The sequence below is a fragment of the Podarcis melisellensis genome (assembly GCF_964234715.1).
Source record: "Podarcis melisellensis genome assembly, chromosome: 1".
NCBI classification, from domain to species: Eukaryota; Metazoa; Chordata; class Lepidosauria; order Squamata; family Lacertidae; genus Podarcis; species Podarcis melisellensis.
Window position 1 is genome coordinate 125,372,547 of NC_138528.1, and position 25,510 is coordinate 125,398,056.

Sequence of the window (25,510 nt, forward strand, 5' to 3'; positions counted from 1 at the left end):
CATTGCCATTCCGAACCTCTGCAAAATTGGGCACAACTGAACGTACGGAAACCCTTTTTTAAAAAAAGCACCTTCAACGTAAAGCAGTAGTGATGTAAGAACAATGTACGCGATAAAAATGTGATAAATATACCAACTGAAGGGAGGGAGGGAAGTCAAGACTCGGCAGAGTCAAAGGGAACATAATGTGATTGTATGGACTGATGGAAAAAGATTATTTAAAGGAAATAAAAAAAAATATTCTGGGGAAAAATAATAAATAAAGCACCCATCGGCGAACCCTCTCCCCCTTTCTGAAAAAAACCACACACTGACACGTGGATACTTCAGTGCTTCCGGGTTTTCTACGGTGCCCCGTTGGTGTCTGAAAAAAAAAACCCTTCGCCTTCGCTTGCGGCGGCCTGGTGGGCGTGCTGCTGCGCCTGCGCCGTACGGGCGGTCTCCCACGGCGGTGCCCAAGACGAGGTTGAGTAGACTCGTTCTGAATTTTCCTCCCTCCCTCCCTCCCCTCCCCCTCCCCCCTCCCCACCCCCTGGCTGGGCTCGGGCGCGCGGCAGTCGCCGGTCGCGTCACTCATCCTGCCGCGCGCCCTGGCCGGCCCTGCCCACCTCCTCCTCAGGGAAGGAGGGAGGGAAAGAGGGAGGGGGGGCTGTTTCTGCCTGGCAGGGGGAGGGGCTCGAGCTCCCCCCTCCCTCCCCCACCCCAAATTGGGGCTTAATATTCTGGTGGAGGGGCGCCCCCTCCCCCCCACAAATTCCCCCCCCCCAGCTCAGCTTGTTGTGTGGGCAAAAGCCACGACTCCATTATTATTATTATTATTATTATTATTATTATTATTATTATTATTATTATTATTTAGTGACTTTCAGCTTTATCCATTTCAATAACTTTACAATCGTGTCGACAAATCCTCCCTCCCTCTGCTCAGCTTTTTGGGTGGGCAAAAGCCACGACTCCATCATCATTATTATTAGTATTATTATTTATTAGTGACTTTCAGCTTTATCCATTTCGATAACTTTACAATCCTGTCGACAAATCCCCCCCGCCCTCAGCTCAGCTTGTTGTGTGGACAAAAGCCACAACTCCATCATCATCATCATCATTATTATTAGTGACTTCAGTTTTATCCATTTCAGTAACTTTACAATCGTGTCGACAAATCCCCCCCCCCCCAAGCTCAGCTTGTTGTGTGGGCAAAAGCCACAACTCCATTATTATTATTGTTGTTGTTGTTATTATTATTATTATTATTATTATTATTAGTGACTTTCAGTTTTATCCATTTCAGTAACTTTACAATTGTGTTGTCAAATTCCCCCCCCCCCCCAGCTCAGCTTTTGTGGGCAAAAGCCATGACTCCATTATTATTATTATTATTATTATTATTAGTGACTTTCAGTTTTATCCATTTCAATAACTTTACAATTGTGTTGACAAATCCGCCCCACCTCAGCTCAGCTTGTTGTGTGGGCAAAAACCACGACTCCATTATTATTATTATTATTATTATTATTATTATTATTATTTATTAGTGACTAAGTTTTATCCATTTCAGTAACTTTACAGTCATGTTGACATTTCCAAACTCTGCTTCCTTCCCTCTCTTTCCTAGGCTCCTTACATTTATTTTTTAAAAATTATTTTCTGCACACCCTAAATTAAACATTTGTACGTGGCACGAGCCAATTTAAGATGATGCTGATATATTATTGTTGTTGTTGTTGTTGTTAAAATTATTTATACCCTGCCCATCTGGCTGGGTTTCCCCAGCTGCTCTGGGCAGCTCCCAACAGAATTAAAAGTACAATAAAAAATATTCATTTGTACTCTGCCTTTCCCCCTGATGCTCAAGGCGGTTTACAGATAAGAACTGCTTAAAACTTCAGGGGAGAAGGGGAAACAGGCATTTAACACCCCCCACACACACAATTAAACGTCAGAGTTAAAAGTATGTAGGTATGTAAAATCTGTTTGCGAGCATATGAAATAATTGCAATTGAAAAAGGCCCTTTCATTGAAAGCAGCCAGTTCCAAAAAGCCTGTTGCAACTTTCACTGGTGCAGCTGTGGACAGTTTGCTGAAAGTAAGGTAAAGGTAAAGGGACCCCTGACCATGAGGTCCAGTCGTGACCGACTCTGGGGTTGCGGCGCTCATCTCGCTTTATTGGCCGAGGGAGCCGGCGTACAGCTTCCGGGTCATGTGGCCAGCATGACTAAGCCGCTTCTGGCGAACCAGAGCAGCACACGGAAACGCCGTTTACCTTCCCGCTGGAGTGGTACCTATTTATCTACTTGCACTTTGACGTGTCATGGGGATTCGAACCACCAACCTTCTGATCGGCAAGTACTAGGCTCTGTGGTTTAGACCACAGCGCCACCCGCATCCCTTAAATGTGGAGGTTATTTTCCTCCCTCTTACATTCTTTTAGTAAATGTGCATTTTACCATTCATAGTTACTGTTTAAATCTGATTAGTCTTTAAGGTGCCTCAAGACTTTTCATAATATTTTTTAAAATCATTATTTCTACCCCACCCATCTTTTAAAGTGGTTGGCAAGGGGTTGGCTTGTTGTTCTCCATCTTAAGGCTGTTGCTGTTCTCCTCCCCCAATCTCACCCCTTTTTGTTTCACGGGATATGTTCAACCTGTTGGAAGAGTTATAATAATTTGGTTTTGGGGGGGTTGGGGATAGAAAAGCCGTTGTTGCACCACTGCTAGGGTTTTGATTGGACCCCAATACTGCCAATTGGATGCACACACATAACTGCAAATATTTATAATTGTCAGAAATAGGATGTGACAGTAAAAGGTTGTCCGGCCACAGATGGATTGTTTGTCTTGCTTCAAAACCCATATTTTTTCTAGAGACTGGAACTCAGATTTTAAAAATAAATCAATGTAGTTGGTATCCTAAATGTGTACTGTACATTACTCTAATGCAACTTCCCCAAATATTTATATTTTCCAATACATCCAAAATTGTTTCTGATTGATTTTTGGGGCCATCTTGATGCCAAATTTATTGCAGCAGTCCTGAGGACCAGAAACTTTTAAAAAGAATAGAAATTCTTACAGTTCCAGTGTATGCTTTCTTGCTAATCCATCATAGTATTACCTTGAGAGTCTAATAATATGGAAGCTGCTTAATTATGTCAGAAAGTTCTGTTTTATGAAGGATGAAAAGTATTTTAGCCTTGGGAATGCCAAAGAGGGATTGCAATACAATCGTACATAAATCTACTAAAAAATCAAATCCCTCAGAGTTCAACGGGTCTTAGTGCCTGGTGTAGGATTGCAATTTTAACCACTAATTCAAAGGAAAATAGGTATTGGTCTCTGAAATGTGAAATCTACCTAGAAAGGAGGAAATGCCAGGGAAAATGTGGCACTGTGGGTTAAACCACAGAACCTAGGACTTGCTGATCAGAAGGTCAGTGGTTCGAATCCCTGCGACAGGGTGATCTCCTGTTTCTCGGTCCCAGCTCCTGCCAACCTAGCAGTTCGAAAGCACGTCAAAGTGCAAGTAGATAAATAGGTACTGCTCGTTTCCGTGAGCTGCTCTGGCTTGCCAGAAGCGGCTTAGTCATGCTGGCCACATGACCCGGAAGCTGTACGTCGGCTCCCTCGGCCAATAAAGCGAGATGAGCGCCGCAGCCCCAGAGTCGGTCACGACTGGACCTAATGGTCAGGGGTCCCTTTACCTTTACCTATGGCAGAATACCAGGGTTCAGATTCTAAATATTTATTTTCTAGTCCGTTCTGTAATGGAAGAAAATGGAGTTGATCATGAAGCCAGCATGGAGAGTGCTAGTGACTTATTGGTCAACTCTAATAATACTGAAGAGGTGGAAACTGAAGACCAAGTATTCCAGGTAAGTGATCAGTCATATATTTGTTAACTTTCGTAGGGTTGCCATATGCCCTCTTTTTCCAGGTCTTTTTCATGCATAGAGTCGTTACAGCGTTCCATAGTTAAAAGTAGAAGTTGGCAAATGTGTCTCTTATTTACTGCTCAAAATTTGGCAACCCTGTGTGAATTGACCTCGCAGGCCAAATTTGTCGGTAATGTCGAGTGCTTTGCGGTCCCAAAGGTAAAGGTAAAGGGACCCCTGACCATTAGGTCCAGTCGTGGCCGACTCTGGGGTTGCGGCGCTCATCTCGCTTTATTGGCCAAGGGAGCCGGCGTACAGCTTCCGGGTCATGTGGCCAGCATGACTAAGCCGCTTCTGGCGAACCAGAGCAGCGCACAGAAATCCCGTTTACCTTCCCACCAGAGCGGTACCTATTTATCTACTTGCACTTTGACGTGTTTCGAACTGCTAGGTTGGCAGGAGCTGGGACCGAGCAACGGGATCTCACCCTGTCACGGGGATTCGAACCGCCAACCTTCTGATCGGCAAGTCCTGTGGTTTAACCCACAGTGCTACCTGCGTCCCTTGCAGTCCCAAAGTTGTTGCTAAAACAAATTGACATCAGCTGGTGGGTGGGTGTGGTTTGAGTATATAATAATAAATCTTTATTGCGGTCCAAAGACCCATAGAACAATTTCAGAACAAAATACAGTTAAGACAGCCAACCACAAAAGAGAGAGAAACCAAGGTGGTCATTTTGTTTTGTCTCGAGCTTGATGATCTATGCTTTTGACTTCCGGAAGAAACTTTACCACGGCCAGTGCAATATCATTGGACCTATCATCCAAAAGATATTTAATATGGGAGGCCTCAAATTTTCCCGGCAGATTTGCCAGTAGGAGTTTGATCAGTTGGTCCCTTGCTTGCTCATACTGCCCACAATACAGTAAGATATGCTTCATGCAATCGACGTCCTGAGAACATGAACAAAGCCTATTCTGATAAGGGATGCCTCTCAGTCTACCATTTAGCACTTCCGAAGGAAATACATTTAGTTTGGCTTTGGTAAATAAATGCCGATAGGTTGGTACAGACAGGTTCCTAAGATATGAGGGTATCTGAAAGTTGTACCCATACAGTGGTACCTTGGGTTACATACGCTTCAGGTTACATACGCTTCAGGTTACAGACTCCGCTAACCCAGAAATATTAAAAACAAAAAAAATTCCTTCCAGTAGCACCTTAAAGACCAACTAAGTCAGTTCTTGGTATGAGCTTTCGTGTGCATGCACACTTCTTCAGATACACATGTATCTGAAGAAGTGTGCATGCACACGAAAGCTCATACCAAGAACTGACTTAGTTGGTCTTTAAGGTGCTACTGGAAGGAATTTTTTTTGTTTTGACTACGGCTACCTATCTGTAACCAGAAATATTACCTTGAGTTAAGAACTTTGCTTCAGGATGAGAGCAGAAATCGTGTTCTGGCGGCGCAGCGACAGCAGGAGGCCCCATTAGCTAAAGTAGTGCTTCAGGTTAAGAACAGTTTCAGGTTAAGAACGGACCTCCGGAACGAATTAAGTACTTAACCCAAGGTACCACTGTATTGGATTCCTGCTGCTATTGGGCCACAGATGAGATCGAGATTGCAGGTTGCTATGTGAAATGTCCCAAAGCTTTTGCCTCAGGGATTCAAGGACGGTATCATAGCCCAGATGATACAAGAGGGATGATGGCAGTCCAATCGAGGTGGCTTTTCTGGTCATAGTTTTCAGCCAGAAAACTCAGGTTTGAGTAGAAAATTGCCTCACTGGTCACCTTGGTACTAAGGTACCATTTGCTATTCCGAAGATTTAAAAAAAACAAATGATTGAAAAGATGTCAATTATATTCTGTATGACAGCATCTAGCATACGTGGAAACCGGGGACCTATCCTTTGGGCCAAATGTTCCTCAGGCAGTCCTGCCCATCACAGCGCCCATTTCGGAAGATGTTTCTCAGTCACTGAATGCACAAATGCAGCTGTCCCAGACACTCCCTTTTTCAGCAGAAGAGTTTCAACTTGTACGCCAGAGTGCCCATCCCCTTTATGAAGTACAATCCTCAGAGGGGTCCAGCACTCACATGGTGAGTAAATACATCTTAGGACAGTTTTTGTTTAGTTTTCCCTCCAATGTATTTGAAAAAGGAACCCTGTGTTGAAATGTAATAATGCCCTAATTTGCGTTATGTTTTGTTGACTAAATAACAGATGATGAATCAACTGAATCTTTTTTTAATTGCCAACCTTAATAACACATTAGTCTTCTGTACTTCATAAACAGATATGTGGATTAAGTGTGTTGTGGTTTTGTCGAATCCCTATGTTAAGGGAACCTTGAAATAATGTTATATTTTAATCTTGTTTTTTAAGTTGTATTTTAAACAACTTGTTTTTATTATTGGTTGTTAGCCGTCCTGAGCCCGGTCTTGGCTGAGGAGGGCGGGGTATAAATAAAATTTATTATTATTATTATTATTATTAAGTATCTGGGGCAGGGGGAATTCCATCAATATGTGGATCTTATCAGTAAGAACTTGAGTCTCTCTGCTTAAATTCAAACCTAGATCTCAGTGGTTTCTGATTTTTCTATAAAACAGAGATGAATAATTTCAGATTGGCTTGAAGCTTATTGTTATAAATCTATCTCTCAAATAGTATATGATATTCATTATACCATTACTTTGTTTCCTTCAAAGATGATAGTTGCCAGCCAGTCTGAAAATGGGCAAGTGCTGCACGTTATTCCTTCTCAGCCGGGAATGGCACAAGTGATTATTCCCCAAGGTCAACTTCTGGATGTCACCAGTTCTCAGGGTAAGGTACATCGTGTCCCAACAGACTATGTGGAAGCAGGTTCCACTGAAATCAGTACAACATGCTACTAAGCGAAAGCACTTAACATTCAATTTGTGAATTCTGGTGCCAAAACATACACCTTCATTATGTAATTGTACAGTATTTCACACTCAGAATTAATAATTTTAATTGTAAACTTGGAATCTGAAGAGATAGGCTTCTCACAGGCTGTTCAAGCTTCTTTTTCTTGAGACGTTCCTTAACAGCAGGCTGTGTGGTGCTGCTTGCAGAGGTCACAGCTGCTAGATGCAAAGTACGGACTATATTTTGTACCTGTAGCACAATGGCATAGGTTCTTTCCTTTTCTTCCTTTGACTCAAGATTTATTTGACTTGAGAACAGGAAATGCAGAATTTCGCAAACGTACACAAGCAAGATGGAGCCCATCTTTTTTTCTCGGCGGCGTTGCTATACTTTTAGCTGAGCTTGTGGTGGTTATGGAAGAGCAAATTCTGAAAGCTGTGCCCTTAGCTCTATTAGAACAGGGCCTCTCCATTCTAGGAGGTTTAAGAGTCTGGCAGAAACAGATTCACATTTCAGTCTCAGGCTGCTGCTTGCTAATTGCTCACCAGTTTTCTGAATTGCGCTTTCTTGGTTCTCTATGCACTTATTAAAGAGAGACGTGTTCCCCCCCATCTTTTTCCTAAGATGCTTCAGAAGAGAGAAATGGTGGGAGTTTGCAAACTGTTGCAGTGGCTGCTGTTGCAGACGGTAGAAGCAGATACATCCTTCATCCTCAAGCATCTCTTACGGTGTCCAAAGCAACAGCCACCAGGTAGGTCAGAAGATGAGGAAATCTCTTCTCAGACAGACTGTGAAGTTCTACAGTTTTTCCCATTGTCAGTATTTTAGTTGAACTTCCTCTTGTTGCATCAATGAAATGGTCATAGGTTGCTTTCTAATGATTGACATAGGAAATTCCTAAACCATCTTGTCCCTGAAGGCTTGCAGCAATAAAGTGAAAGAGTAGGTTGTTGCTTTGAATGATAGCTTTTAAAATATTTTTTGAAGTATTGCAAATACTGCCTTACAAATGTTAACCGCAAGAAGTGAAAAGCAGTCTGCTTCTGTCCTTAATATAGCAACATCATCTGAATCTGCGATTACGTGTTTATCTGCATGGATTTTTTTTGACTCTATATCCCATGTTGCATTTATTGCTCAGGTTATTGGAAGACACTTTTCCAGTTTCCCCTCAACCATTGTCCTCAAACACACCTACCTGGGCTCGCCGTCTCAGGAACTGTGAGGTGAGCTAAAAACAACAACAACAACTGAGCAAAGTATTAATCTCACAAACTAGTATCGGAGGTGGCTACACTTCTAGGTTACTTGACGTTTGTCAGTTCAACTGTCTTGTAGTTTGTTCGGAGCCAAGGCAGTCTAGTGGTAGCCAGAGGGGGATTTAAGTGGATGTCATGGAATGTAAATGGCCCTAGCAACTTAGTCGAAAGTGGGAAAGTAATTGTAATTGGCCTCTGTATGGTATGCTGTGTAAGTTTTTCACTAGTATCTTTCATGAAATGCAACAAGCAGTGAGGGATTGCCTTTCAGTCAACCCCTTCATCTGATGAATACACTCTTTATGGCAAGGCTTTGCTACCACAAGTCATCTTCTAAACTGCCTTAAACTCCTGAGCAGTTCATTTGTTTTGGTTTTATTAAGAAAATTATAGACATACAGTAGTACCTCGCGTTACGTAACACTCTGCTTATGTAAACTTCAGGATGCAAACGCGGCAAACCCGGAAGTATTTTTCTGGGTTTTGACGCATGCGCAGAAGCGCTCTACCGTGCCACGCACATGCGCAGAACAGGCATCTCTGGTAGTGATAACCTCGGGATCTGACCAGAGCTCCAGAACGGATCTCATCCGCAAACGGAGGTACCACTGTATACTGCCCTTCGCCAAAAGGCCATAGAATAGCTGACAACATAATATTTATATCTTTCTTGGGTGATGACTATATATAACCTTTAGCTTGCATACTTTTAAAATACTGTGGTACCTCGGGTTACAAATGCTTTGGGTTACAAACATGTTGGGTTACAAACTCCGCTAACCCAGAAGTAGTGCCTCGGGTTGAGAAATTTGCCCCAGGATGAGAATGGAAATCACGCGCCAGCGGCAGCGGGAGGCCCCATTAGCGAAAGCGCACCTCAGGTTAAGAATGGCTTCGGGTTAAGAACGGACCTCCGGAACGAATTAGGTTCATAACCCAAGGTACCACTGTACTTAGACTGATCTGATAACTTGTTACAATAGCACACAATTTTCCCAGGAGTTTTCTGTTTGGCTGTTACCCCATATAATATTGAAACGGCTTTATACACTTGCCTGTGTTTTTAAAATAGTGTTTTGGGTATTTGACATTAAATAGGCATATAAGGAAAATCATTGGAGATGGTGCACACTGCTCAGCAGACATTTCTCTTTAGAATCATGTACAGCAGTAAAAGTCGGCAGAAATGAAAAAGCGTTGCTTTCCAAAATTGCATTTTATACACACTTGTCACTGAGCTTTCACTCATATACAGTGGTACCTCTGGATGCAAACGGGATCTGTTCCAGAGCCCTGTTTGCATCCTGAAGTGAACGCAACGACCGTCAGCACGTGCGTGGGTCGTGATTTGCCACTTCCGCGCATGCGCGTGACGTCATTTTGATGGTCTGCGCATGTGCGAGCGGCAAAACCTGGAAGTAACATACTGTTACTGTGGGGCGCGGGTGGCGCTGTGGGTAAAACCTCAGTGCCTAGGACTTGCCGATTGTCAGATCGGCAGTTCGAATCCCCGCGGCGGGGTGCGCTCCCGTTGCTCAGTCCCAGTGCCTGCCAACTTAGCAGTTCGAAGGACCCTCGGGTGCAAGTAGATAAATAGGGACCGCTTCCTAGTGGGAAGGTAAACGGCGTTTCCGTGTGCTGCGCTGGCTCGCCAGATGCAGCTTGTCACACTGGCCACGTGACCTGGAAGTGTCTTCGGACAGCGCTGGCCCCCGGCCTCTTAAGCAAGATGGGTGCGCAACCCCAGAGTCGGACACGACTGGTCCGTATGGGCAGGGGTACCTTTACCTTTTTAACATACTGTTACTTCCAGGTCGCCACGGAGCGCAACCCAAAAATATTCAACCTGAAAATATTCACCCTGAGGTATGGCTGTACAGTTAAAGGGAGTACATGGAGTTCTGGCAAAACATAAAATGTTTAACACTTGTTTTCAACAAATAAACCCAGAAACTGCATCTTAAACTCAGGAAAATTGGGAAGGGAAGAAACTCTTGGAAAAATTCTGTCTCCTGCAGATAATGTGCGTACAACGCACCGAATTGCCACAGGCATCTCATGTGATGATACTGACTTCCTGAACTCCAAATAGCATTTTAATTGGTGAATAAATCCTATTATTTCACCTCCTCTTCATGCAGAAAATTGGGGATTCATACCGTGGCTATTGTTCAAGTGAAGCAGAATTAGAGAATATTCTAACAGTGCATAAGCAGCAAACACACAGCGTGTGGGGAACACGCCAGTCTCCAAGCTCAGCTAAACCTGCCACGAGGCTGATGTGGAAATCACAATATGTTCCATTTGATGGGATCCCTTTTGTCAACGCTGGTAACTTCCTTTCTTCTTAATGGTTTTCAGATTTATTAGAGAGACTGTGCTTCATTTTGCTTTGCAGAGTATCTAGGTATTGTGAAAGTGCCTACATTGTAGTGGTTTTCACTCATATTCTGCTGTGTGCTTGTGCGTTGGTACCTGTGTTCTAGTCTTTTGAGGGAAAATGTCATTTAGAACTCTTCACAGAACCCTTTTCTACACAGATATAATCTCCATTGCATGTCTGGAAGCCACTATGGTGTTGCCTTTATATGCATACAATTGTGATTAAATAAACAGTTATGCCATCTTCAAATAAATAGCATGCGCAGGCCATACATTCTCTTTTTACCTATGAAAACTTTATTGTCATGGAACACACACGTCTCTTGCTCTCTAGCAGTGTTAAATTATTAAATCATTTGTTTTTAACAAAGTCTTACGAATAGCATGTGCATTTAGTGAGCTCCCGGTCAGGTGCGGTGTGTCCTGTTTTGCCGCATGAGGCGAAACAGAAATGTGCTTCCTGTCAGCTACCGCCACCGCTGCTGCTGGAGAGGTGGCACTGGTTTCCTGCGAGCTCTCATGTGCTTTACAAGATCTCACAAGCTTTCTGTGAGATCTCATAAAATCTCAATTGAAACGGGTGCTTCTGCCAGCGCTGTTTCTCCAGCGGTGCGGGTGGGCAAGGTATCTGCAGAGGTGCTGCCCCTTGCGCTTCCGCTGCCCGAGGCAGTTTCAAATCAAATCCGTTTATTGTGAGGACCATGCCTGTGCACAAAAATCAACACTACAATAGTTAAAAATATTAAAATTCATTACATACTATGCCAAAAAAACCTTCTTCCCACAAAATAGAAAAGGAGGGAAAACGAGCAGCGAGTTAAACAGACGATGAAGGGGTCTTTACATTGTCGTCCATAAATCTTTCCCTGGCTTTCATGGCCTTCATCACAAAGACCGCTACCACATGGGTAATGCGTGGGTTTGCATCAACTAACAAAAATTTTACTCTATCTTCAGGACTGGTTATAGAGTTGGGTATAATTTGCAGCAATGCGTCTCTAAAGCCCGAGTAAATGGGGCAATAGAGGAAGTAATGTGTAAGATCCTCTTTAATTTTCATAAGGCAAGGACATAGACGATGTTCTACTGGGGTTTTTGTCTATCTACCGGTCAGATAAGCAGTTGGCAATGTTTGAAACCGTGCCATAGTGAAAGCTCTCTGAAGGGTGGGATCAGTGATCTCCACCAAGTAGTTGGCACAGATTTTGACTGCTTTTACTCGGGGGAACCAGTAGGAAAACCCAGAGTTTTTTATCTTGGTGGAGTCCAAAAAGGCGTCTTTTTCAAAGATCCATTCCCGAACTTTATCAGGGCTCCACCCGAGGCAGTTGCTGTACCCCACCTCATGAGCTGGCTGGCTCTGCTACTGGTTCTCCTTCAGCAGGGGCGGAGGAATGGGGTGCGGTGGGGGCAGGCCACCCCAGGTGTCACCACTGGGGGGGTTGACAAAATGCCGGGTGGCACTCACCGTGGGGCCTGCAGTGCGCCTGAGCCATGCGTCTCTCCTGGGAGTGACTCCTCAAAGCGTCCTGCCCCAGCTGGCCCCGCCCCATGGGTAGTTGGCCCCGCCCCTAGGTGCAGGGCACGTGCGCCGCCCCAGGTGCCCAATCGGCTTGCTCCACCGGTGTCCTTCAGCTGTGGCTTAGATTCAAAAAGTGCTGAATTCCAGCCGGAACAGCAAAGGTAGAGTCTTTCTTTGCAAGTGTGTGGCTTGAAGTTTGAATCCCCTGACTTTATATGGTGTCGGATTATTGATAGTTGGGTGACTCCACCACCACCAGTTCGTCAGAATGGCTCACGGAGGGTTGGCCACTTATGGATTTGGCTTTTTGGATGGATGTATTTCCCCCCATACCTATCCCAAACTGATCTGCCAAGGAAACAAAATATCTGTCGCAATGAACATGCAGCATTTCCCTCGGAACAGGAAGCAGAGCCATAGTGATGGAGTGCCAATATGGGCCCCGAAGGAAGGGTTTTCAGCCCAGGAAAACTGGTGAACAGGAGGACATTTCCTGCCAAGTGTATAAAGCCACCTGCCCTGCAAGGTAAGCAATGGATAGCCAGGAAAGTAGAATAATAATGTTAATAAAGAATAATGAATGTCTTGAATGGGGTAACTGTGCCCCTGAAGGACCAGGTGTGCAGCGCGAGAGTCATTTTGGACTCACAGCTGTCCATGGAGGCGCAGGTTAATTCTGTGTCCAGGGCGACTATCTACCAGCTCCACCTGGTACACAGGCTAAGACCCTCCCTGCCCGCAGACTGTCTCGCCAGAGTGGTGCATGCTCTAGTTATCTCCCACTTGGACTACTGCAATGTGCTCTATGTGGGGCTACCTTTGAAGGTGACCCGGAAACTGCAATTAATCCAGAATGCAGCAGCTAGACTGGTGACTTGGAGCGGCCGCCGGGACCACATAACACCGGTCCTGAGAGATCTGCATTGGCTCCCAGTATGTTTCCGAGCACAATTCAAAGTGTTGGTGCTGACCTTGAAAGCCCTAAACGGCCTCGGTCCAGTATACCTGAAGGAGCAACTCCACCCTCACCATTCAACCCGGACACTGAGATCCAGCGCCAAGGGCCTTCTGGCAGTTCCCTCATTGCGAGAAGTGAGATTACAGGGAACCAGACAGAGGGCCTTCTCGGTAGTGGCACCCGCCCTGTGGAATGCCCTCCTTTCAGATGTGAAGGAAATAAGCAGCTCTCCTATTTGTAAAAGATATCTGAAGGCAGCCCTGTTTAGGAAAGCTTTTAATATTTAATGCTGTATTGTTTTTAAGACTCGATTGGGAGCCGCCCAGAGTGGCTGGGGAAACAACCAGATGGGTGGGGTATAAATTATAAATTATTATTATTATTATTATTTATTAATTAATAATTAATCAATATATTATTTATACCCTGCCCATCTGGCTGGGTTTGCCCAGCCACTGTAGAAGGTTTAGGACATTTTAGTAAATAGGACAAATGTTTATCTGATCAAGAGCGTACAAAAATTTTTTGCATGAAAATGTTACTACCAATATTATAAAAATAGATAAGAGCAGCTGTGCGGGGCAAATATGTTTTAAGGGGTCGTGTCACTCTTCCACCTCTTTAAATAGTTAGGCGTCTTTCATTCTAAAACGTCTTAATAGAATAAGAGAATGTGTTTGTTTGTCGTAGTCTCTGTGTTGTGATTCCTTCCCCTCCTTTCCTGTGGCAGGATCTATATTAAGAAGGTCCAAAAGTTCCCCGAGTATAGAGTTCCAACAGACCCCAAAATTGATAAGAAAATTTTACGTGTGGAACAGGAGAAAGCTTTCAACGTGTTGAAGAAAAACCTGATTGATGCTGGTGGGGTTCTCAGGTAATGTATGTCTTTCAGCTTGATTTGTTGTTGTTTAGTCATTTAGTCGTGTCCGTGACCCCATGCACCAGAGCACGCCAGTCACTCCTGTCTTCCACTGCCTCCCGCAGTTTGGTCAAACTCATGCTGGTAGCTTCGAGAACACTGTCCCACCATCTCATCCTCTGTCGTCCCCTTCTCCTTGTTTCCCCAGCATCAGGGTCTTTTCCAGGGAGTCTTCTCTTCTCATGAGGTGGCCAAAGTATTGGATCCTCAGCCTCACGATCTGTCCTTCCAGTGAGCCCTCTGGAGAAACAAGACCCTTTTGCTGTGAACCCCTGAATATTTAATGCTGTACTGTTTTTAGAACTTGATTGGGAGCTGCCCAGAGTGGCTGGGGAGACTCAGCCAGATGGGCGGAGTATAAATAATCAATTATTATTAATATTGGGACGCGGGTGGCACTGTGGGTTAAACCACAGAGCCTAGGACTTGCTGATCAGAAGGTCGGCGGTTCGAATCCCCGGGGTGAGTTCCTGTTGCTCAGTCCCTGCTCCTGCCAACCTAGAAGTTTGAAAGCATGCCAGTGCAAGTAGATAAATAAGTACCACTGTGGTGGGAAGGTAAATGGCATTTCCATGCGCTCTGACTTCCGTCACGGTGTTCTGTTGCACCAGAAGCGGTTTAGTCATGCTGGCCATGTGATCTGGAAAGCTGTCTGTGGACAAACACTGGTTCCCTCAGCCTGAAAGCGAGATGAGTGCCGCACCCCATAGTCGCCTTTGACTAGACGTGACCATCCAGGGGTCCTTTACCTTTTACTGCTGTGGAGTGGCAAAGATAACAGCAATCTGTGTGGAAGTGTGGTGATGCCCATGAGTTAGACCAGGCATAGGCAAACTCGGCCCTCCAGACGTTTTTTGAGACTACAATTCCCATCTTCCCTGACCACTGCTCCTGTTAGCTAGGGATGATGGGAATTGTAGTCCCAAACATCTGGAAGGCCGGAGTTTGCCTATGCCTGAGTTAGACAGACCTGAAATATTCACTAGAGTTGGTTTCCCCCCTCCTGCTGGAGAAAGGAATAACTTCCTTGGGAGTTGCATCTGCCAATTTTTCTCGCCAGGTGGTATGTGCAATTACCTACTCAGCAGGCTCATCAGTATCATGAGCTAGAGATGTGCCTCCCACGATCGCCATTCTCCATACCGTCTCCTGAGGGTGAGGACGATGCAGGCAAAGACGAAAGCTGCACGCTGCCCTCGCGACTTCACCCGCAAGTTGCAGATAAGATCCGAGAGCTAGTGTCTCAAGGAATAGAACAAGTCTACGCGGTGAGGAAACAGTTACGGTAAGTCTTTGTAAGTCTCTACGCAACACACTTCTTCCACTTTGTGTGGGTTATGACACAGCACCTGCTCCCCACCCCTTCTCCTGATTTTGACATTTTGGCTGTTTTGGGAGTGGAATGTGGTTTCACAGATCCTTCCCATAATTCAAGGTAGGTGCTTTTCAAACCAATTGGAAAGACGACCCCAGATACCTGTAGTAAACCTCTAGTCCCTATGCCTATAGCATAGAAACTTACTACTTTATTATCCATACCTGAGATTTTTCAAGAGTCCAATGTATGGGCTAAGTTGTAGTTGTAGAAGAGAAAGCTTTACATACTGGTATTCTATGAAGTATTTTCTTTACCAAACTTCTGTTTGCCTGTTTGTTTTGTTTTTGCAAAGTTTTTGGATTTTTCCTAAGTAGTCCGGCAAAATTTCCAGTAGGAAAAGAATGGGTTAATCACAGGGTGGATTAGATTTAAATCACGATTTAAATCACTAGTCAGTAAGACTTGATTTAAATCATTTTTTTTTACAGAAAGACTCATTCTTGCTGGCATAATCTTAATATTTACAACCAGATGAAGGTTTCATTTTTGGAATAATAAAATTTTACAGCTATAACAGCTATATCAAAGACTTGGTTAGACTATTAGAAATACATAGACAGATAGTTAGGAAATTATTGTGAGGTTTAATAAGTTAAGTGCTTAGTATATTTGGACAACTTCTCTGCTGTACTTTATTGGAAGGAGAAAATAATCATTTCCTTAATAACAATTTAAACAATTTATTTAAATGAAACCATAACATTTATAGCATGTTTATCCATGTTAGTTAACTGATGTGGTTAAACATTTTTTTTCTCTTTTAAACTTTAAACTGAGTTTTAGCACACATGAAAACTCAAAACAAATCCTTATTTCCTGATGAATAGCCTTAGGACTATAACGTAGAAACCTATCTTTAGAAAGATTCCCCACCCCAAGCATTTTATTTTAAAAATCCAATTTAAATTTTAAAAAAATCCGATTTAAATTAAAAAAAAATCTGACCCTGGATAATCAGGCTAAATGTATGTTAGTAGAGTAAAAAGCAGAGACATCACCTTGCCAACAAAGGTCTGTATAGTTAAAGCCATGGTTTTCCCAGTAGTGATGTATGGAAGTGAGAGCTGGACCATAAAGAAGGCTGATCACCGAAGAATTGATGCTTTTGAATTATGGTGCTGGAGGAGACTCTAGAGAGTCCCATGGACTGCAAGAAGATCAAACCTATCCATTCCGAAGGAAATCAGCCCTGAGTGCTCACTGGAAGGACAGATCCTGAAGCTGAGGCTCCAAGACTTTGGCCACCTCATGAGAAGAGAAGACTCCCTGGAAAAGACCCTGATGTTGGGAAAGATGGAGGGCACAAGGAGAAGGGGAAGACAGAGGATGAGATGGATGGACAGTGTTCTTGAGGCTACCAACATGAGTTTGACCAAACTGCGGGAGGCAGTGGAAGACAGGAGGGCCTGGCGTGCTCTGGTCCATGGGGTCATGAAGAGTCGGACATGACTAAACGACTAAACAACAACAACAACAAGAGTAAAACACTTGGGCTTGAAGGGGACGTCCACCAAGTCTTGCTTCGTTTGTAGGCCCCTGCACCATTCCCAAGGATACCTCAGTCTCAGATGCATAAGGAAAAGGAGAGGCAGGAGACCTCCATCTGTGAATGTGAGCTCTACCCTGCTTGGGGAAGGAATGTTAACTTCTCAAGTCTTGATTGTATGTTGTTTGGAAGAGCAGCAGGTACGATAAATCACATATTAACACGTGTGTAATCCTCTCTTTCCCCCCATTTCTAATACTCAACAGAAAATTTGTGGAACGAGAATTGTTCAGACCTGATGAAGTGCCGGAGAAGCACAACTTGTCTTTCTTTCCTACTGTAAATGATCTCAAGAACCACATTCATGAAGTGCAGAAGTCACTAAGAAACGGGAAGATATTATACAACTCAGAAACTATTCCAGCAATGGTAAGCGTGGACTCTTCTTTCTTCCTCTCTTTCTCTTTCAGCCGAGTTTTGTGGTCATTTTGTGGACAGTCTTCATTGCTTGCTCTCTCAGGATAACTGTTTCAAAGGCATTAGCACAAATAATTCCCCCCCCCCCTGAGTAAATTACAGTTAAATTGCCTACTAAGGTGATTGATACAGTATTGTCAAAATGAGAAACGGAGTATAAATTATGATAAAAAAAAAACATTGTCTTTAGTAGAGCAAATTTATCTACTCAAATGGTCACTTAATAGATATCTGACAGAACAAGTGACAAGCTTAAATTATTTGGGGTTGTCACTCAGCAAGTGCATGGCAAACTCCTAGCTCCTCTGGGGTTATGGTGCTCATCTTGCTTTATTGGCCGAGGGAGCCGAGGTACAGCTTCCGGGTCATGTGGCCAGCATGACTAAGCCGCTTCTGGCGAACCAGAGCAGCACACGGAAATGCCGTTTACCTTCCCGCCGGAGTGGTACCTATTTATCTACTTGCACTTTGATGTGCTTTCGAACTGCTAGGCTGGCAGGAGCTGGGACTGAGCAACGGGAGCTCACCCCGTCGCAGGGATTCGAACTGCCGACCTTCTGATCGGCAAGTCCTAGGCTCTGTGGTTTAACCCACAGCGCCACCCGCGTCCCTCACAAACTCCTAGCTAGAACAACTCAAATATCAGAGAGGACCACAAAGGTCTTGCTAATATTCCACATGGCAGAAGGCTTGGCTTTTATTTCTTTAAATGATTACTTGACCAGGGTTTGTTTGACACCAAGTTCACTGTTTCTTAAAACCACAGAAGGGTTAAGAAGGAGGAATTTAAAAGATAAGAGTATAAGAACAAATAAGTAAATCTGCATTCAGTTTTTGTCTTTTCACGGTGATTTGGATGTGTGTCAACACGTGATAAGAGTGTTGGCTTCTTTAAATGGCTCTTCTTCCACTTTTCAGCTTCAATGGACAACAGACAGTGGTAATATTCTTACTGAAACAGTGACTGTTACACTTGCATCTTCACCTACTGAGGGTAGGAGCAAGCTGAAAACATTTATTTGTTGCTGAGTTAATCCTAACGTTATGTAGCCTTTATATAAGTGGTTCCCAAACTCCCCAACCTCTTCAATATCTTGGTGGGCCACTTAAAGATTTTCCTGTTTGCGGTCACAGTTGTAACACACTGTGCTGGATGTTGTATAATTTGTAATTGTAATTTTATTACTTATTTTATTTCTTATATAGTTTTCAAATTTGCATTGCATAGAATTCAAATGGTAATACAATAAAGAAAACAAATAAAATCCCATTAAAAATCAATAGAAATATTTAATGCAGAAATGCCATGGTCCACCTGAATGAAGATTGCAGGCCATTGATGATCTGCTAGACCACAGTTTGGGAACCCCTGCTTTATTTTATCGCTTAACCGTGCCAATTTCAGAGGCAGTTTCAAAGTCTCATTCCTTCACCTATTATTATTATTATTATTATTATTATTATTATTATTATTATTATTACGGGTTGGGTTTGTTTTTCATCTTACAGTTCATGTGCCTTAAAAGTAAATGCCTTTTTTACAATTTATTGTTTAAACGTTGTCCTATGAATCACTCTTTGTGCATTTCCCTTTGCCATGGTGTGATGAGTCCTTTGGAAGTGATACAGTAGTACCTCGGGTTAAGTACTTAATTCGTTCTGGAGGTCCGTACTTAACCTGACACTGTTCTTAACCTGAAGCACCACTTTAGCTAATGGGGCCTCCTGCTGCTGCCGCGCCACCGGAGCACGATTTCTGTTCTCAACCTGAAGCAAAGTTCTTAACCTGAAGCACCATTTCTGGGTTAGCAGAGTTTGTAACCTGAAGCATATGTAACCCTGATGCGTATGTAACCCGAGGTACCACTGTAGTTGTCAGGGTGGGGAGCAAAAAAATAGCCTGGTACAGGAAGTTGCAGCAAGATCTTTAGGAATGTCCCTAAGCCACGAGGTAGTGGCTCCTTGTGAATGCAAGGAGTCAGAAATACACAGGGATCACCTATTGACTTATATATGAAGCAGAGTGCTGTATTACGAGTGTAGAGTTTTCTCCGATATTGGAATGAATACCTTGGGTGTTTGTTCTGCTCCAGAGTATGGACACTATGCAACTAAATCCTTGTGTTAGTGAAAGGCTTCTCCTCCCCACAAGTTCTGTGGTGGGGAGAAGCCAGAACAGATTTAAGGGGCATGCAGCAAAAGGAGAGGAGAGCAGCATTAATCTTAGCACTGCATTAAGACTAGATGAGCCATTGGCTTGCTCCTATGTTCTGTGTTCTTTTTCACATTGAATACAACCCTTCAGAGAGCTTTGGGTGGGGTGATCGTGTTACACGGAAAATTTATTTCTCTGCTTTTCTGTTTTATTTTCTTTCAGCTGGGTTGAATAATAAATCCAGTTGTGAGGGAATAGTCTCAAATCTTTGCTGCTTTGATATTCAAAACGTAACTGGCTGTGTTTAACTATATAAATTCTTTGTATATCATATAAACATAACTCTTTTCACATTATCTAATTGAGTAGAAGCAATTAAGGACCAACATTTAGAACAGGAAATACAAATGGATCAGTTCTTATATACGTAGTGTCCAAATAGAAGCTTTTGTGTTCCACCTATGTACAAACGAATCAGGTTTTTTTAAACGTATGTCCAAACAAAAGCTTCTATTTGGACATTATGTATATAAGAACTAATCTATTTGTATTTCCTGTTCTAAAAAGCTGGTAGCTTAGTGTTCTGTAACCCCGCCCCCCCCAGCATTTCGGCAAGTAGTGTAGATATTGGTCCAGGAATGGGTGCTGAATGTGGATGGCTTTAGTGAAAGTTGCTGCAGCAAGTGGAGTGATTAAAGCAATGTATAGTGCAAAGGGTGTAGGCCCAGGGAAACTGGAAGGAATAACTTTAGGTTAAAGAGGGGATGTGGTGACAGAATATTGGAGTAGATATTTGAATGTATCTGTGATACATTGAAGGCAGCTGTGGTGCATTCTCAGAATGGTCTTCCTCCAGCTTCTTAGAATACTGAACACAGTTGAACATGCACATGTGTCATTAGTAATATGTGCACATGGTTCATCTGGTGTGATCATATTTAGACAGTAAGTAGTGATTTATTTTCTGTATTTGTATGAAACAGGACAGTTATGACAACAAATGCATGTGCTTGTCGCAGAAATCGCCTCCCGACAAATCAAATCTTCCCCAGTCCATGAGCTCGTGTGGCGTTCTGCTTTCCAGCCCAACAGCAGCCAGGGATAGGAATGGGGAAACCCAGAATGTTGTGACATCATGAATCTGCAATCTATGGAGAGAGAGAGAGAGAGGGAAACTGGACACAAGCTTCGCCCCCAAAACCCTGTATTCACTCAAGCAAAACCTATCTTGATTATCTTCCTCTCATATTCTGTTTGGGGGTAAGAGTAGGCTTCAAAGGCTGTTGTAATTTTTGATGTTAATTCAGCTGCCGCTAGAAAAGAATGGATTTGCGTCAGATGCTTACTGAGAGGAGAATATTAAGATGACTTATTGAAAGGGACATTTTCATGTTTGTTAACACTTAAAATATTCATCTACACTGGCATTTATTCCTGTTCTTACCTGCCTGATTCCTGATCCGTAGATTTGATTTTATTTTAACACTTGTCCCCAGAAAAATATTTAAATAAGTGTGTGGCTCAGCGTGCAATTCCTCATATGTTAGTTGGTGACCTAACTGATGCAATGTATTGCTTATACCAGGGTATGTATGGCGAATTGCACATTAAGCTGAGCCTTTTTCTGTCTGTGTTTAACTTGTATTTTAGCAACTCTTGAAACGGACCAATTGAACTGAAAAACACATCCCACTCCTGGAACTGGAAGGTAAGAATTTAATTGCTGGTAGCATAAGAGATCAGTTTTTTGGCCCTAGGGCGCTTAATTTGAAATATGTCCATATATATTCTATTCATCAATTAATTTTTACCCTCCTGGGAGCAGACATACTTATTTGCATATTTTTACAGTAGTTTTTTTAAATTTATAGCTTGCTTCAGATAATTAGTGACTGCAAGTAATGTAGAGATTCTGGCAATAGTATTTATTTCAGTGATGCCACAAATTTGCACCTAGTAAATCTGATCCTAAATGTGTTGTGCTAATATATCTATTTGAAGTGTTGGTGTAATGAACCTGCAAGATTGCTGTAGATGTTTTGTGCTGTTCTGGTCCAGCAGGTATGTCCAAAGTCAATTTCAGGGCCTAATCCCAACAACTTTAGGGTTAAATCCTAAAAAGAGCTCAGCAACTTTGGGTGGTTCTCACGTATGTTCACTTCATCAAATCTGGCCCTCTTTGAAAAAAGTCTGGGCACCCCTAAATTACAGTAATTGCTGTATTTACTTGAGCCATTGCTTTAGCAGAAACCATGGCAAATGAATGCACATCAATACAGTACAGTGGTTTATTGTTGTTGTTGTTTAGTCGTTTAGTCGTGTCCGACTCTTCGTGACTCCATGGACCAGAGCACGCCACGCCATATACTGCCTGCATCAGCTGCTGCTTTTATTACAGTGGTGCCCCGCAAGACGAATGCCTCACAAGACGAAAAACCCGCAAGACGAAAGGGTTTTTCGTTTTTTGCGACGCTTCGCTAGACGATTTTCCCTATGGGCTTGCATCGCAAGACGAAAGCCCATAGGGAAATCTCGGGGACCTCTTTTAAATGCTGGCGGTGGGGAGCAAAGCCTTTTCCCCCCCTCCGGACTTCAGAAGAGGTCCAGGAAGGCCGGCGGGGGCGAAAGGCTTTGCTCCCCACCGCCAGCATTTTAAAAGCGGTCCGGGATAGCAGGGAAGCGCTTCCCGCTATCCCAGACAGCTTTTGAAGGCAGGCGGGGGGGAGCAAAGACTTTTGCCCCCTGCCAGCCTTCAGAAGAGGTCCAGGACCTCTTCTGAAGGCTGGCGGGGGGCAAAAGTCTTTGCTCCCCCCTGCCTGCCTTCCCGGGAGAGCAGAAAAGGCAGCGCTGCCTTCCCGCTCTCCCGGAAAGGCAGGCATGGGGGACAAAGACTTTTGTCCCCCGCCCGCCTTCGGAAGAGGTCCAGGACCTCTTCCGAAGGCGAGCGGGGGGCAAAAGTCTTTGCCCCCCCTGCCTGCCTAACCGGGGGCTTTTAAATCGCCCCGGGACTGTCCGGGGCGATTTAAAAGCCCCCGGACGGCTTTTGAAGGCAGGCGGGGGGGAGCAAAGACTTTTGCCCCCCGCCCGCCTTCAGAAGAGGTCCTGGACCTCTTCCGAAGGCGGGCGGGGGGCAAAAGTCTTTGCTCCCCCCTGCCTGAGGGGGGAGCAAAGACTTTTGCCCCCCCGCCCGCCTTCGGAAGAGGACCTCTTCCGAAGGCGGGCGGGGGGCAAAAGTCTTTGTCCCCCTGCCTGCCTTCCCAGGGGCTTTTAAATCGCCCTGGGACAGCGGAGAATTCCTCCGCTGTCCCGGGGCGATTTTAAAATGCTGGCGGGCGGCAGCGAACCCTTCGCTGCCGCCCGCCAGCATTTTAAGATCGCCCCGGGACAGCGGAAAAGTCTCCGCTGTCCCGGGAAGGCAGGCGGGGGGGGAAGCAAAGACTTTCGCCCCCGCCAGCCTTCAGAAGAGGTCGGGGGACAGACTGTCCCCAGACCTGGTCTGAAGGCGGTTCGGTTTCCATAGGAACGCATTAATTGATTTTTAATGCATTCCTATGGGAAACCGTGCTTCGCAAGACGAAAAACTCGCAAGACGAAAAGACTTGCGGAACGAATTAATTTCGTCTTGCGAGGCACCACTGTATTTTACAAATTCCCTAAGTGGGGCACTGCCACAAAGCAGAACACATAACAATAAAACAAACATTTAAGGTAAAGGTAAATGTACCCCTGCCCGTACGGGCCAGTCGTGACCGACTCTAGGGTTGCGTGCTCATCTCGCTCAAGAGGACAGGAGCCGGCGCTGTCTGAAGACACTTCCGGATCACGTGGTCAGCGTCACAAAGCTGCAACTGGCGAGCCAGACCAGTGCTGCACATGGAAATGCCGTTTACCTTCCCGCTATAAAGCGGTACCTATTTATCTACTTGCACTTAGGGGTGCTTTCGAACTGCTAGGTGGGAAGGAGCTGGGACCAAACGACGGGAGCTCACCCCGCTGCGGGGATTCGAACCACCGACCTTATTATCAGCAAGTCCTAGGCACTGAGGTTTTACCCACAGCGCCACCCGCGTCCCAAAAACATTTAAATGTATTAAATTATTAGTTAAATACATATAAAAATATCAAATCAAGTTATATCCCCAGCACACTTAAGGCAGCAGTCCTGTACAAACTTATATGGGTGGAGCTTATGTTCTAAGTACACACTTATAAAGGTAAAAGGGTAAAGGGACCCCTGACCATTAGGTCCAGTCGTGACTGACTCTTGGATTGCGGCGCTCATCTTGCTTTATTGGCTGAGGGAGCCAGCGTACAGCTTCCGGGTCATGTGGCCAGCATGACTAAGCCGCTACTGGTGAACCAGAGCAGCACACAAAAACGCTGTTTACCTTCCTGCCGGAGCGGTACCTATCTACTTGCACTCTGACGTGCTTTCGAACTGCTAGGTTGGCAGGAGCAGGCAGCGAGCAACGGGAGCTCACCCCGTTGCGGGGATTCGAACCGCCGACCTTCTGGATCGGCAAGTCCTAGGCTCTGTGGTTTAACCCACAGCGCCACCCATGCTCCCCACCTTAGAGACCAACTAAGTTTGTTATTGGTATGCGCTTTCGTGAGCATGCACACTTCTTCAGATACACGGCTACGTACCTGTAACTAACCTGTAATGCTAACTGAGAAGAGAGTAAGCAAGTAACTCATTCATTTTCCTGTGATTTAATGTTCAACTACTCACTGTAATAGTCACTCAACTTCATTTCCTGCTTTATACTCCCTTGTTTTCTTTCAATATTCCTCTATAGACTTCTGACCGTTCAACAAAGTACTTTATACTGCATGAGATATATCTGGGGATTTAGTTTGGCTGGCTGATTGGATAAGCTTTTATCAAAGGTAAGACGGGTCCCTGCCCCATGTCACTTTGTCTCTGGTTCTTTTTGTAGGGAGCTCACCAGAGAAAACCATAATCAAAGTGGAATCAAATGGAGCAAGGGAGCTCTTAACTTCAGAGTTACTCCAGCCCATAGTATTTACCCAGCAAAAGGTAACTACGGTTTCTATAACAAGCTGTCAAAAAATTAGTAGTCTGGGATCAGGGAGTTACCTGCACAGGACAGGACCATTGTATTTTAGTTTGTGTACAGTGGTACCTGGGGTTAAGCACTTAATTCATTCCAGAGGTCCGTTCTTAACCTGAAACTGTTCTTACACTTAATTCATTCCAGAGGTCCGTTCTTAACCTGAAACTGTTCTTAACCTGAAGCACCACTTTAGCTAATGGTGCCGCCTGCTGCCGTGCCACCAGAGCACAATTTCTGTTCTCATCCTGAAGCAAAGTTCTTAACCTCAGGTACTATTTCTGGTTTAGCAGAGTCTGTAACCTGAAGCGTATATAACCTGAAGCGTATGTAATCCAAGGTATTGGGTTTTTTATTTAAATATCAGGGGAAATGTGCCCTTCTTTGCAGGAGAAGACAAGTGCACATCTGAAGGGACACAAGCTGTCTGCTTTATAGATTTCACAATGCAGACTTTGTCCTAGAAATGACACTTGCGCAATTGTGTTCTGCATAGCACCAATCCCTCCTCTTGAGGCAGAATCCAGGAACAAAATATTGTGACTTGACTGATGGCAAGCTGTGATATTCCTGCAGCATGCATTTCCTTGAAGAAATACATTTTAGATCCCTACAACGCATGAGTAACTGCACTCAGTAGCTGCTGGACACACATTTGCTGGCAACCACCTGTTTACAGGGAGAGAATTGCAGTTCATACCTACAATGTAGGCATTGCTGGTCTGACACGGTGTGTGTGTGTGTGTGTGTGTGTGTATTCTGGGTGGGGGGGGTTTTGGGGGGGCGGGTGATAGTACCACTCCATATATCCTAGTTAGGATTCAGAAACTACCCAACTTGAATTTTGTCATAGAACTTCATTTGCTATTTTGCACTTCGGTGGGTGAACGCGTAAACGTTTTTAAAACAAACTTTTACTTTTCTAGGGTTTAAAGTTGCAATCATTTGATGAAGCAGCAGCCCTTCTGAGGGTGGATAGCCAAACACCTCTCCAACCCGCAAGCCTTACGCATTCCACAAGGAGGCACTTAACCATCCGGCCCTTATTCAATAAGGATAAGAACCTTCAAGCAAGTTTCAGACAAGCACAGAACAATGCTACAACATCAGCGCTTGGAGAAC

At 44.2% G+C, this 25,510-nt stretch overlaps 1 protein-coding gene across 3 annotated transcripts; it reads left to right on the forward strand.

Annotated features, from left to right (window-relative positions):
- The first annotated feature begins 414 nt into the window (after positions 1-414).
- On the forward strand, positions 415-25,445 carry CARF (calcium responsive transcription factor). Of its 3 annotated transcripts, none has more exons than XM_081925564.1 (14): positions 415-465; positions 3,756-3,874; positions 5,757-5,981; positions 6,594-6,711; positions 7,402-7,528; positions 7,919-8,003; positions 10,178-10,367; positions 12,346-12,466; positions 13,629-13,772; positions 14,878-15,102; positions 16,948-17,110; positions 18,077-18,152; positions 20,964-21,021; positions 24,254-24,355. In XM_081925564.1, the coding sequence occupies exons 2-13, from the start codon at positions 3,767-3,769 to the stop codon at positions 20,990-20,992; spliced, it is 1,611 nt and encodes a 536-aa protein (XP_081781690.1). In that variant the 5' UTR covers positions 415-465; positions 3,756-3,766; the 3' UTR covers positions 20,993-21,021; positions 24,254-24,355. The 3 variants fall into 3 exon arrangements, 2 of the variants coding, with proteins under 2 accessions (XP_081781690.1, XP_081781691.1); XM_081925565.1 differs by lacking the exon at positions 415-465 and adding an exon at positions 1,537-1,959; XR_014171776.1 differs by lacking the exons at positions 415-465; positions 24,254-24,355 and adding exons at positions 24,113-24,203; positions 25,315-25,445.
- Positions 25,446-25,510: the final 65 nt, after the last annotated feature.